Genomic DNA, 13,318 nt, shown 5'->3' on the forward strand with positions numbered 1-13,318 from the left:
TTAACCAGTTTTATCCATAATTGTATGTTTTAAATCCACACAATGAGAAATCTCCATAACTCAAATGCCCTATTTTAAGGCTACATGACTCTGCTTTAAGCTACATGATTATGTTTTAATGCTGTTGTTCAGCAGTAGTTTTCTGAATCTGTGTAACAGTGACCAGTTTAAGAATGGATTCTTTGTGGGCCTTTCTCTTGGTTTTTAACTCTGGCATCTACGGTGGTATAGTAAACTTTCAGAAAGGGCAGCTACACAGTCTTCATTACAGATAAGTTCACCTCTGGGTTGTTGAGTTGTCATAATTTTGGCTTCTAACAGTGCACTGAAGTCAGTTTCACTTTTCTTACCAAGATACAGTCTCAGAAAATGGTAATGACTACAAGAAACAAAGAATAGGTGTACACAACCTAAAATAGACTCATCCAGTGTACTTTTCTAGATTCCATCATGGAAGTGTGTGGAGTCCTACGAATCCAGTCCCCACCCCATGTACTGTGTATGGAACTCTGAGCAGCACACGTACCAAGCTGCTCGAGCCTCGTTTTCCTCCCTGTCAGGTGGTGCTTGAGCTCTTTGTTCTTGTTCAGTCCCTGAGTCCTGTCTGACTCTCTGGGACCCCACCTGCTGCAGCGCTCCAACTTCCCTGTCCTTCACTGTCTGCCAGAGCTGGTTCAAGCTCATGTCCACTGAGTCAGTGATGCCGTCCAACCGTCTCCTCCTCTGTGGTCCCCTTCTCCTCGTCCCCTCAGTCTTTCCCAGCGTCAGGGTCTTTTGCATAGAGTCAGCTCTTCGCATCAGATGGCCAAAGTATTGGAGTTTCAGCCTCAGCATCAGTCCTTCTAATGCATATTCAGGATTGATTTCCTCTAGGATTAACTGGTTGGATCTCCTTGCAGTCCAAGGGACTCTGAAGAGTCTTCTCCAACACCACATTTCAAAAACATCAATTCGTTGGCACCTAACCTTCTTAATGGTCCAACTTACATCTGTACATGTCTCTGGAAAATCTATTTAGAGAGCTATGTTATGATCTGAGTGAAGTCTGTAATCCTGAACTGCAGTTCCTGCCGCTTCTCGGGGGCTCCCTAGATACCCATTTGCTCCTCCCTTTCCAGGTTCAGATGTTTGAGCTGAAAGAAGAGACCATGAAGGCGTTCTAACCAAACTCCTTCTCACTGATAAAAAATCAAGGCTCGAGGAATTTAAGTAGTTGGACTGGATCGCGTAGCTTATTCATGCCAGGTCTGAGAGGCAAACTTTGGTGTCCTGACTTTCATTCTGATGTGTTCTCTGCTTAGGTATTCCATCTCAATCTTTGTTTGGCTGATACAAAAAAAACAATGATGAATTGTGTAATGGTACCTTAATTAACACTAATTAGGTACATTCACAGACAACAAACTGTTGAAATTTAATTTGACACTAATAAAATATTAATGTAGAAATCTTTCTTTTCTTAAAGATGAAGCCAATAAAGAAACACCTAACCTTCAAGAACGAAGTGGAAGCAATGTAAGTGCTAATTTTCTGATCAAGACATGTCCTTTAGAAATAAAACTTAGTAAATGCTCAAGTGACCACCCTTTTCACTTTAACTTTATTTCTTCTAGGATGATAGTGAAGAAAAATCTGTGGCAAGTGTGCGTCGGAGAGGAAGAAAGCCCAAGCGTTCGCTCACTCTGTCAGATGATGCTGGTATGTTCCTGGCAGGTTCTTACCATGTCAGAGTCACCTTTTTAAGACTTTTTCTTTGGATGAGGAAAAATCCAGTGGGGTCCAGCTAGTATTAATGCTACATAAATATGTGTGAAATGACTGTAATCCTGTGTCAGAAATGGCACATTCCAGATGCTTTTCTGAGCACATGTGAATTTTTCGCAAATGCTGGCTGTGAACCGCCTAAGTAAACTATCCCAAATGTGTTTGAGATTAAGTTAAACAGTTGTGAGTTGCAAGTGCTGAAACAAAAAGGAAGTGGAAAACCACTTCTTCTGCCTCCAAGTCCCTAATATCCTTTGTTCTAAACTCTGTGACTCTGTCCTCTGGAAGTGTCTTTGGGAATTGTACAGTCCAGATGTTACCCTTCTGTCTGAACAGAATCCTCAGAGCCAGAACGCAAACGTCAGAAATCAGTTTCTGAAGCGACTGAGGACAAGAAAGACCAGGAGTCTGAGGAGGACGAGGAGGAGGAGGAAGACGAGGAGCCATCCGGGGCCACCACAAGGTCCAGCACCAGATCGGAGGCTCAGAGGTAACGGGGCCACGGGGGCTTCCAGAACCTTCCCCCGGCTCTCCGTCGGACCACAGCGGGGGCTCCATGGGTGCTCTCCTCTGCCTCACTCGTGCCACAGAGAGAGAGCACGTGCTCCAAGCCCTCTGACATCTCAGTTCCCCCGGGAAAGCCCGTTCTCCCTCTTAAACCATTTTCCAGGAGCCCTTTAGAATCGTTGCCAGGCTTTGATACCTGTTTGGTGGAACCTATTCGGTTCCTTTGTGAATATTTATCAGGTACGATTAGATAATCAGAGACTGTGCTGAGCAGTCGGTGGAAACCGGACGTGTACAGCATGATCCATGTGTGCAGCCTGCTTGGCTGCGGTGAGGAAGAAGGCTCGGACTGTCCCCGTCGTCAGGGGCCCCTCCCAGCACCGCATCACAGGTCCGCCACAGGAGGCCACCCGAGTGCCCGCATTCTCCACTCACAGCTGGGATGTCCTCCGTTTCCCACGGGGCGTGCTCCCAAGCCCTCACGTGGCCAGAAGCCTCTGGAGAAAAGAGGCGCGGGCTCTCGTGAGTCTGGGGAATGCCCGTGAGTTCCCTCTCCTTCTGAGCCACAGTGTCCACTATAATGCACTTGTCGTGGTCCTGGGGAAGGAAACCTGTCCAACTTTGTCAGTTTTACTTTGCCCAGCCCCCCACGCTGTGTCATTATACCTGGTAGCATCGACTGATACTCCTCTCCCACAGCACATTTTGAGAAATGTTGCATCAGTTTACAGTTTTATAACTTCTGAAGCATGAATATTTTTCGTTTTTAATGTGATTCACAAGCTGTTAATCTTAGTACCATCTTCTATAATTTCATTATCCAAGATTAGAAAGTTGAGGAATATTGATTTCAAGAATATCACTTATTAACATCTGCCACTTTAGTTCTGATGTGTTTATGTAAAAAGTTAAAATCAGCCTATTTCTAATTCCTCTAAACTTGTAAATCATTAGCTCTGTGCCCTGATTTAGTGCCCTGGTCAGATTTTTAGAGCCAAAAGACGTTAGGATCTCACAGGGCTAAAGGAAAGGTTCTCCAGGCGGGGATAACCAGCTTGGATAAGTAGAAATCACAGACCCAAGATACCTGCTGACCGAGAAGTGCCCCTCACGGTGCACCGAGGGTGGGGCGCGTCCAGCACAGACGCCCCAGCACCACCGCGCCCTCTTGTGCGTCACGGGGAGGTCACCCAGTGGAGTGGGGCCCGACGCAGGACACGCCATGGGCCGCCGAGGCACCTTCAAGTGAGCGTCTGCAGTAACTGAGACATGTGCCTTTTCAAATCCATTCTTCAAAAGTAAACTGTATTTAGCTTACAGTTCTGTAATCACCTGGATTATCGATGCTTCTCCTCGATGCACTGCAGGAGCCTCTGGTCTACACGTGGGTTCTTTTCACTTTAGATTCCTTGGTGTTGGTGGTTTGGTTGTAGGGCAGTGGCGCCTGTATCATCTCCCAGGTTCTCAGGGTCGTGTGGGGTCTTGGTGGGTCCGTACTTAATGCTGGCCTGTCAGGGTCTCGATTACGGTGCCCCAGCCACTCTGGAAGGGTCTTTCTGCTTCTGCGTGTTACCTCGGGTGGGAAAGATTTTCTTCCGTGTGCAGCGGGCGCCGGCCTCCCCACAGCGTCTGCTCTCGGAGCCTCCTGTACAACCTCCGCCTGAACACCGGAGGGCGGCTTCCAGGTCTTCTCCTCTGCATCGGGCCCGTTGTCATCCTGTTTGTTTTCATCAGTTTACCTAGGGACTCTTCTGTTTAAGAAGCAACTGTTGATGCCAAGTGTGCACTGACGGATCCAGAAGAGGACTGTCCGCCTTGTTTCCTAGAGACCAAGCCCAGTCTGCATCCAGCCCGCTGGGCTCCCTCAGCCTGGTCTGCGCACCCGCTCAGCGCATCCCCTGTCCCCGTGAGGCACACCTCCTCTCACCTGCTGCTTGTTCGGGCCACAGTGCTTAGACCTGGTTACCGGGCCTTCACGCTGTGCTTTCATCCATCTTGGCCTGCATTCTACTCTGGTGGGCACTTTGGGATCTTACTTCACCAGAAAGCAAAGCCAGAGTCAGGGAAGCAGAGTTAGTCTTGGGTGACATGAAGCTCTGCTCATCAGCCAAGACCCGGAGAACCAGGCGTTTTCCTACTTTTTGTCCCATCCTCTGTCCTGTCTACAAGGATCCTTGCCCTTTCTAGTCTCGGGGGCTGGGGCGTTCAGTGCTGCCATCGCCAAGGGTTTCTGTCATCTGTTTCAGAAAGCAGCATGGAGCACTGTCTACACGTGCAGCATCCAAACTTGGGAGCCCAGGAATGGTTTCTACTAGATATCACCAAAGATTAGCAAAAGGAAAAGTATCAACCAGTGAAGACATTAGTAAATTTCCCCCCATTAGGAAGGAGAGTCCCTGCTGACACTTCAAGTGATTTTTACCCCTAGACTTTTTGTGGCGCCCTGAGACTCTCTGCCTCAGTTTCTGTACGAGTCTTGTCTTGCCACACAGCTGTCTTTGGGGGTCCTCAGCTTCCCAAGTGGAAACCTGTAGATAGAGTGGGCAGGTGACCTCGCCAGGCCTCCCTGCCTCCCAGCGCTCCTTCTAGTTTTACCCTGGGCTCCTTACCATCAGCCCCTGCCTCCCAGGACCAAAGACACGGCTTGTCTCTCCCCAGGTGCGCCCGGCTCTGGGTGCTGGGTTAAAACAGTGCAACCTGGTCGAGCGGTCACAGCCGAGTCAGCTCTCTCTCGCGCAGAGCACTGGAGAGGCGATGGGGTAGCAGGAGGGCCCCCGCCTGAGGCACAGCCGTGGGCCTGCGGGCACCTTCATGCTGCCCAAGTCACCGTCCCGTGTCCCGCAGGTTGTGCCAGTTCTTCCCTGAGGAGCACCCTCGCCACCCCCCCCCCCCCCACCAGGTCCTTCCATCCTGCACACACACCCGCTGCCTGCTTCCGCCCGTCCGCATCCCTGTCCTCTGTCCTTCCGGCCCAGTCTGTGCGGTGGGCAGTGGCATGTGCTGTTGCTTTGGGGGTGTTCGTTTTGTCTTCCTCCCTGATCTATAAGCTTCTTCCTTGAGGTCAGGGACTTGACTTACCTTCTGTACATGATAGCATCACAAAATAAGACTTCCCAGTATACAAAGGCTGTTTAAGTGTCTCGAATCACATTAGGTCTTCACAGCATACGTGTGTGTGTGCACGCACACACTGTTATTCCCCCATGACAGAAAGGGAAGCAAACTGGAGTGCCAGGCACCTTTCACATGGATTCTTTCCTGTTATTCCTCAGTAAGTAAAACAGTATTTATCCTTATTGTGTGTTTGAGGAGAAGACTCTCACAGAGGTCTGGTTCGTTATTTCTCAAACTCAAATGTGCAGGCCAGTCACAGAGGCTCTTGCTGAGACACAGGCTCCGGTTCTGTAGTGTTGGGGCAAGACCCGAGTCTGCATTGCTGACGAGCTCCCAGGTGCTGACAGGGCCGCTGGCACAGGCCACCCTCTGAGCGGGAAGAAAGGGCCTGCCTGGCCAAGCTCACGCCCCTGGGCAGAAGCGCCTGCACCAAGCTTCTGTTCTCCACTGTGTGGCGTCAGCACTGTGCTGCCACACACCCACTCCTGGGTAATCAGCTGGTCACTCTGGCTGATGGCTCTCCCTGGACACGGCTTGAAACGGGATATTGACAAGCAACTGCTTTTTAGCCATTCTAAACACATGCATAGATAATACTGTGTTAAAACTGCATCATATACAACAATATCTGACTCAGCTTTATCTGACTCAATTTGAGCGTATTTACCTTTGCTGTCAAAGGAACAGTGAGCAGACAGGTCTTCACATCAGTGAAGTCCCATTTCTCCAGTTCCTGTCATTTTAGTTATCCAAGTGTCTTTATTCTTTGGTATAACATTTATTGCTCATGTACACAGATCAGGCTTTGTACTAGGCCCCAGAGAGAGGAAAATGAATAACCTCCACAGCTGCCCTGGAGAAACATCCTGTCTTAACTAGGGGGGCCTGTGTGTAGCTGGTTTTCAAACTTCCTTGACAGCAGGTGGCTCACAGGAAAAATGTCTTTTGTAGTACAGCCTCTGTCACTGAAACAAAATTTTCATGCCCAAACTGAATAGACATGACATCAATGGTATTTTCTATTGTGTTCCATTAATACATTGTTTTAAAATAATGGCTGTAACCTGCCATTTGAAAAACCCCAGTGGATAAACGAACAACCAGAAGGGCAGTGGTGGAGTCACATAGTGCTGTCTGCGGGTTTTCCGAAGGGCAGGTTGCTCTGTGATGAGAAAGAGTTCCCCAGAAAGGGTTGTTTTTGAACTGAGGCTCCAGAGTGCAGTTTGCCAGATTGGAGGTGTGGGTTATTTTTAGAAGTTGCGTGCGTGCTCAGTTGCTTCTGTCGTGTCCGACTCTGCGACCCCATGGACTGCAGCCCGCCAGGCCCCTCTGTCCAGGGGATTCTCCAGGTAGGAATACTGGAGTGGGTTGCCGTGCCCTCCTCCAGGGGATCTTCCCGGCCCAGGGATCGAACCTGGGTCTCCTGCACTGCAGGCGGAGTCTTTACCGCTGAGTCACGGGGAAGCCAAAAAATATTAGGTGCTAAGTAGACAGTGTGAAAGCACACTGCGAGTTTGGAAGCGAGACTGCTTTGCCAGGACTGCAGTGCGGGCGAGTGTCGCGGGCAGGTGGTAAGGGGCTCTGAGTGCTGCGGACGCTTCTGTGCTGAAGGCATCAGAGAGCCTGAGGACGGGATAAACAAGATGGTGACGTGGACGTGATTAACTTGACGTTTCTGACAAGTCATTCTGCGGGCAGGACGGAGAGCAGGGCTGGGCTGGGCTGCTGGCCGGGAGACTGGATGGAGAGCTCTTCTCGAGTTCCCGCGCCATCTCCAAGCTCTCCTCTAGGAGCATCCTGTAAGCACAGGTGTGTGTGTGCTCAGATCATGCCATCCTGCTGTGTTCACAGTTGTTTTAACGCGGGACCGGCCGTTGACGTCTCTACTGTGTAGATAGCAGAACCAGGAGCTAGAGAAGAAAGTGGACTTGACCAAGGTCAACGCCACCCAGAACCTCGGCTGGGGCTCCCTACTCCTCCTCATGGCTGTTAGGAGCGAGGCTGTCGGGAGACAGCCAGCCAGCACAGGCTCTTCCAGGGCCCCCTTTTCCCGTGTAGCCCTTACGTAGTCCCCCTTCCCGTGTAGCTCTACAGAAACCTGTAGCCCAGGTTTCCTCTTCTTGGCTCTCAAGTTCAAAAACCTTCCAGTGTTTGAAGAACTCCCAAATTATTTGAAGCAGGTCCTTTTCGTCGAGTCCTAACCACAGCCTTGACCTCTGTTTCCTGCAGATCAAAGGCACAGCTCTCCCCTTCTGCCAAGCGCAAGAGAGAAGCCAGCCCCCCCGGGGCGCGCACCAGAGGCCAGCAGAGGGTGGAGGAGGCCCCGGTGAAGAAGGCAAAGCGGTAGTGGGAACGCGGCCACACCGGCCGGTCCGCAGGGGCCACGGGGCCACGAGCTGCAGCGTTGAACCGGGGGAAGGCTGTGCATGTGCGCCAAGTACCTAGGTGCAAGCTTTTTCTTGTTACGTTCTAAACAGCTTTATAAACTATTGTTCATAGAGGTATTATGTACATTAATTTCAGATAAAGGAAAATAAGTTTACTTTGTATCTGAACTCAAAACAAAGTAGTTGTATATTTTAACATTTGAAATTGGGATTTCCCGATGTGACACGTCACTCATGCAAACCCTTCCAGCCCATCAGACACCAGGCTGCCCACTGGTAATCTGTGTACAGTATATAAACATGTAAAAATAGGTTGTATTTTACTCTATGTATGATGCTAATCAATGAACACTTTATTTATTTTACAGAGAAAACTTATCTGTGAACTTTACTATATATCTGTTTATTTTATTTTATTATTATTGTTTTTTTAAATAAAAAAGGGGGTTTTAAATGCTATGCAGTCATCAGTAGAGATGTTTTAGGACTCTGCCTCCCCCGTAACTATCTGAATCTCATCTGGCAGGAAATGCAGACGCTTCTCGCATGTATCTGGGTAAAGTAGGTTAGCTCAAGAAAGGGTCTCCATTGCGTTTCCTTTCACAGTCGTGACTCTGTTTTTTAAGAATGTAACTTGTTTGTAGGTGATGCTCGCATCTGTGACTTTACTACCAGCCCCTCCAGCGTCGGGGGTTCTGGGTCCGTCACCTGCAGCAGAAACCCCTCTGTCGGTACCCATGTCTCTCTGTGCTGCCCCACATTCTTCCCACAGTGTCTTTTTCAGCGAAGAGAAATGCATTGAAGATTAGGTCACTCCTGTCTGTTGAGCTTCAGGATTATATGTTGTTTTATACACAATTATTTCAAGATAGAACCTGGCTTTATTGCCAGATTCTTTTTTAAACATGTTTTAATTCCCATATGAGCAAACTGTCCAACTTAAGTTTTTCATAAAATTAAACTTTTCTTAAGATCAAATTTGTCTCTAGCAATGATGTGATGAGTTGCCAAATAATTGAGATTATTTTAAAATGTTTTGTTCATATTCTTGTTTTATAATTAAACTTTACATTCAGTGTGTGTGAAATTTTTTTTTGGACTCTTAATGTAAGGTGGATATTTCTGTCATTTTACATTGTTTCTTACTGAGATTTTATATATAAATTATAAAATGTTTCCCAAAACTTGAGTGTTAAGAATTTTTTTTCCCTATTTTAAAATGTCTCCCTGTGAAAGCTATTTCATCTCTCTAAATAATTGGACTTAGATATACTGTTCCATTTTCACATTCAGACTTGAGTTGGCGATGGCCTGTCTCAGTAGAACTGAATGTTGTATCTGGAAGGGGCTTCGGAGACAAGGAACATGATATGTTTGAATTTAACCAAAGCTCAAAATTCTAAAATGGTCTGTCTTAAAGTTAGTTAAGGGTAAGAAGCCAGACCAGGTTGCAAGACTCTATACTCCTAGGTGAACCATCTTTGCACTCGATGGTTCTGGGTTGGTTCACCAGAGTTGCTTATCCAAGGTGTTCTCCACATGTTACTGAGTTTAGTCCCGCCCGCCCTGGGCACAGCCTTGACTGAGCAGCGTAGCTGGGGTGTAAGCGGGTGCAGGTCTCTTAACAAAGCTGAAAGCAAGCATCAGCACTGCATAAGGACTTGCCTGCTGGAGAACTCAGTTGGGCCATTTCAGCTCCAGTGGTTCTGACAGCCACGCAGGGGAGCGAGTACCCTGAGGGGCAATAGAAATAGACGCAAGTGGTTCTCGGCATCATGATGGTTGGCAGCACTGGCCTGCGTTTGTAGAAGGGAAGAGGTCCGAAGTGCCGAGTGTTCTGCAAGACACAGGACAGCCCCCGACTCCACAGCCCGAGATGCCGGGGGCTTTCCCCCGAGAGCCCCCAGAGGAGCACAGCACACCACTGCAGACCCACGTTGCTCTGGTCTCACCACGACCCTGCCTCCCTGCTCCTCCTCAGAGAACCTCAACAGTGGCCCCTCTGAGGAGCTGGCATGAGGCCGGGCCCATCCGGCGAGGCACCCCCAAGGGGCAGCGTGTCCCAGGGTGAAGGTGACGCGGCCAATTCCCCTGCAGCGGAAGCTGGCCCTTCCTGCCCTGCTTCAGGCCTCCTTCCAGGTGATCCTGCTAGACCGCCATCACGTGGACCCCTTGAAGACTAGACCCTGCCCGCTCCGGCGTGCCAAGTCCGCCCATTAGCATGGCCATCTGGTGATCTCGCAGTGACAGCCAAGCTGGGACAGCCCTCCTTCCTGTCTTCTAACCCCTGAGTTCTTTTCTGCCAAGGCCCATGGTGGGGAGGACAGGCTTTCCTACCTCCACAGCAGCTCGCTGACGGCCGGACCAGGAGACTGTGGAGGTTTCTCAGGCATCATAGCTGATGAAACCTACACGATCTGAGGGGGGCAGGGGGTGATTCCAGCCCAATAATGTTTTGTGTGTGTGTGTGTGTGTGAGTTTTTTCCTTCATGCATCCCACACCATGTGGGTTTTTAGTTCACCGACCAGGGATTGAACCCATGCCCCCTGCACTGGAAACACAGAATCAACCACTGGATCACCAGGGAGTTCCCCTCAGTGGTTGGATTTTCATTTGTTTTTTACGCACTGTTCATTCCACGTGCAAGAGCATCTTAACATTTCCTAAGATTGGGGCCAAGCTATTCTTGTGCAGTCAAATCAAGAACGAGACCTTTTTGACCATACCCTGACAGAGGCATTTTTCTCAGGGGAAGGAGATGGTTGTATAGCCAGCGTCTTCCCACTGGGCCTGCTGGGCGGGAAGAGGCACATCTGTGCTGCCCCTCGCTGAGCACCGGGGCCACAAGTGTGAGCCACAGCCCCAAGGGTGGCCAGACGTGCAGAACACAACTGTGGGGCGCTGGACTGCCGTCCGGCCCCACAGGACACGTGTAATCAAGGTGACCCAGGGGTTTTCACTTCCCCATGGTGGGAGCTCCAATGCGGGGGAGCTACTGCTAACCCCATGGCGGTAATTTACGCCTCCTCGTTCAGCAGGTTGTAATCTGTATATTTGTAGTTTAATGCAGCAGCTAGAGCCCCTAACACATTGAAAGCATAGGCCAATACTATTATTAACTAACACCTTGGCAGCTTCCTGCATGCCTCCAAGGTTACCACCATTCTGAATACAAGTTTATCACGTTACACTCCCTCTCTCTCTCTTTCTCTCTCTCTCTCTCTCTATATATATATATACACACACACACAAACACACATCTGTAAGCAATATTTCAAGTTTTGAATACATTTTTAAACTATGTAAATAGAATTCTATTTTAAGGGTCTTTTGAGTTGCTTTTTTCTTCTATGCTGTGCTTTGAAATTCATCCATAGTAATGTGCATAGCTTCAGTTAGTATATCTTCGAGGCTGTATAGTATTCCATTGAAAGAGTACATCACAATATACTAAGTTGTTCATTTGCCTGTTACTAGCCTTTGGATTGCTTCAGGGTGGAACCGTGCTTCTATGAAAATTATATAATATTTTGTGGGCAGAGCCTCCCAAACTTATTACTGTACACATAGAAAATGACATTTATAGTCACATCAAGGAAAGCAGAAAACTAAGATCATGGCATCCGGTCCCATCGCTTCATGGCAGATAGATGGGGAAACAGTGGCTGACTTTATTTTTCTGGGCTCCAAAATCACAGCAGATGGTGACTGCAGCCATGAAATTAAAAGATGCTTATTCCTTGGAAGGAAAGTTATGAGCAACCTAGACAGCATATTAAAAAGCGGTGACATTACTTTGCCAACAAAGGTCTGTCTAGTCAAGGCTATGGTTTTTCCAGTGGTCATGTATGGATGTGAGAGTTGGACTATAAAGAAAGCTGAGTGCCAAAGAATTGATGCTTTTGAACTGTGGTGTTGGAGAAGACTTTTGAGAGTCCCTTGGACTGCAGGGAGATCCAACCAGTCCATCCTGAAGGAGATCAGTCCTGGGTGTTCATTGGAAGGACTGATGCTGAAGATGAAACTCCAATACTTTGGCCACCTGATGCGAAGAGCTGACTCATTGGAAAAGACCCTGATGCTGGGAAAGATTGAGGGCAGGAGGAGAAGGAGACAACAGAGGATGAGATGGTTGGATGGCATCACTGACTCGATGGACATGGGTTTGGGTGGACTCCGGGAGTTGGTGGTGGACAGGGAGACCTGGCGTGCTGTCGTTCATGGGGTCACAAAGAGTCAGACACGACTGAGTGACTGAACTGAACTGAACTGAGCTGAACAAGGAAAGCAGAAAGAGCAGGCTGTGGGCTGCCTGAGGTGACCATTAGCCTGTGAACCAGAGGCCACTCAGTCAACTTCAAAGGCTAAAGGATTAATTTATGTCCTCATTTTCCGCACTGAGACACACCCAGCTTTCTGCTTCAGTGTCTGACAACCGATTCCTAGAGTAAGCATATTTTCAGCTTCACAAGATAATGCCAGTTTGTTTCCCAAATGCTTTTATTATGTTGTACTCCTACCAGCAGTGTTTCCTTTCCTTGATATTTGGTGAGATAGAACTTCCTGATTTTTGCCCATGGAGTGTATATAAAATATCTCATTGTGGTCTTTATTCGCATTGCTTACAACCAATTGCATTGGATGAACATCTTTTCATGTGTTTCTTTTCTATCCCTATTTCCTCTTTTCTGATATGCCTGTTCATGTCATTTTCCCAATTGGTTCTTTGTTTTTCTATTGACTTGTAGGAGTCCTTTATATATTTAATATAAAGATATATATTTATGTACTGTTTTATATAAAGTTATAAATATATTGAATATATCTTTATATTGTTGTTGCTATTGTTTAGTCACTAAGTTGTGTCTGACTCTTTGTAATCCCACAGACTGTGGCCCACCAGACTCTCCCGGGGATCTTTCTGACCCAGGAATTGAAACAACATCTCCTGCCTTGGCAGGTGGATTCTTTACCACTGAGTCACCAAGGAAGCCCATGTCTTTATGTATTGCACAATAAACCTTCAGGTAAACCTGTTGCAAATACCACTCTGCCAAACACACACACACACACACACACACACACACACACACACACACAGGTTTATCTTGCCACTTTCTTTATGATACTTTTTGGTTATTTTTAATGTAATTGAATATAAATTTCATTTTGTAATTAGATCTTGTTACATCTTAAGATTCAAGAGCAATTCGCTACCTCCTAAAAGTTTTGAAGTTTTTGCCTCCCACGTTTAGATTACGGAGAAGAAAGCAAGCGTTATATCAGCCCATGACCCAGGCCAGCCAAGTCTCCAAAAGAATTCAGGCCAAACTCTCGCAGTCACTGCTAGACTGTAAAAGATGCTCCGAGGCTGGGAGGATCTGGCTGAAGACAGCTCTCAGCCTATCAGTTGTCTGAGTCGCTTCTCCGTCCTGGGCTGGCTGCTGTCTCGCCCTGGGTCTCCTCTCTCCTCTGTCCCGGGGATGCCCTCCTGCACTCTCATCTTTGGGATCCTCCTAGATCCATATCCACATCTTCCTCTTGC

At 48.0% G+C, this 13,318-nt stretch overlaps 1 protein-coding gene across 1 annotated transcript in view; it reads left to right on the forward strand.

Annotated features, from left to right (window-relative positions):
• BOD1L1 (biorientation of chromosomes in cell division 1 like 1) overlaps positions 1-8,859 on the forward strand; it is a 49,968-nt gene extending 41,109 nt beyond the window's left edge. Inside the window, exons 23-26 of the mRNA XM_020898113.2 lie at positions 1,466-1,515; positions 1,614-1,698; positions 2,101-2,254; positions 7,615-8,859. Coding sequence (XP_020753772.2) covers positions 1,466-1,515; positions 1,614-1,698; positions 2,101-2,254; positions 7,615-7,732 — 407 coding nt within the window. The 3' untranslated portion in view covers positions 7,733-8,859. The remainder of the gene's footprint in view (positions 1-1,465; positions 1,516-1,613; positions 1,699-2,100; positions 2,255-7,614) is intronic.
• The last annotated feature ends 4,459 nt before the right edge of the window (positions 8,860-13,318 follow it).

This window comes from Odocoileus virginianus, chromosome 29 (genome assembly GCF_023699985.2).
Source record: "Odocoileus virginianus isolate 20LAN1187 ecotype Illinois chromosome 29, Ovbor_1.2, whole genome shotgun sequence".
Classification (NCBI taxonomy): Eukaryota; Metazoa; Chordata; class Mammalia; order Artiodactyla; family Cervidae; genus Odocoileus; species Odocoileus virginianus.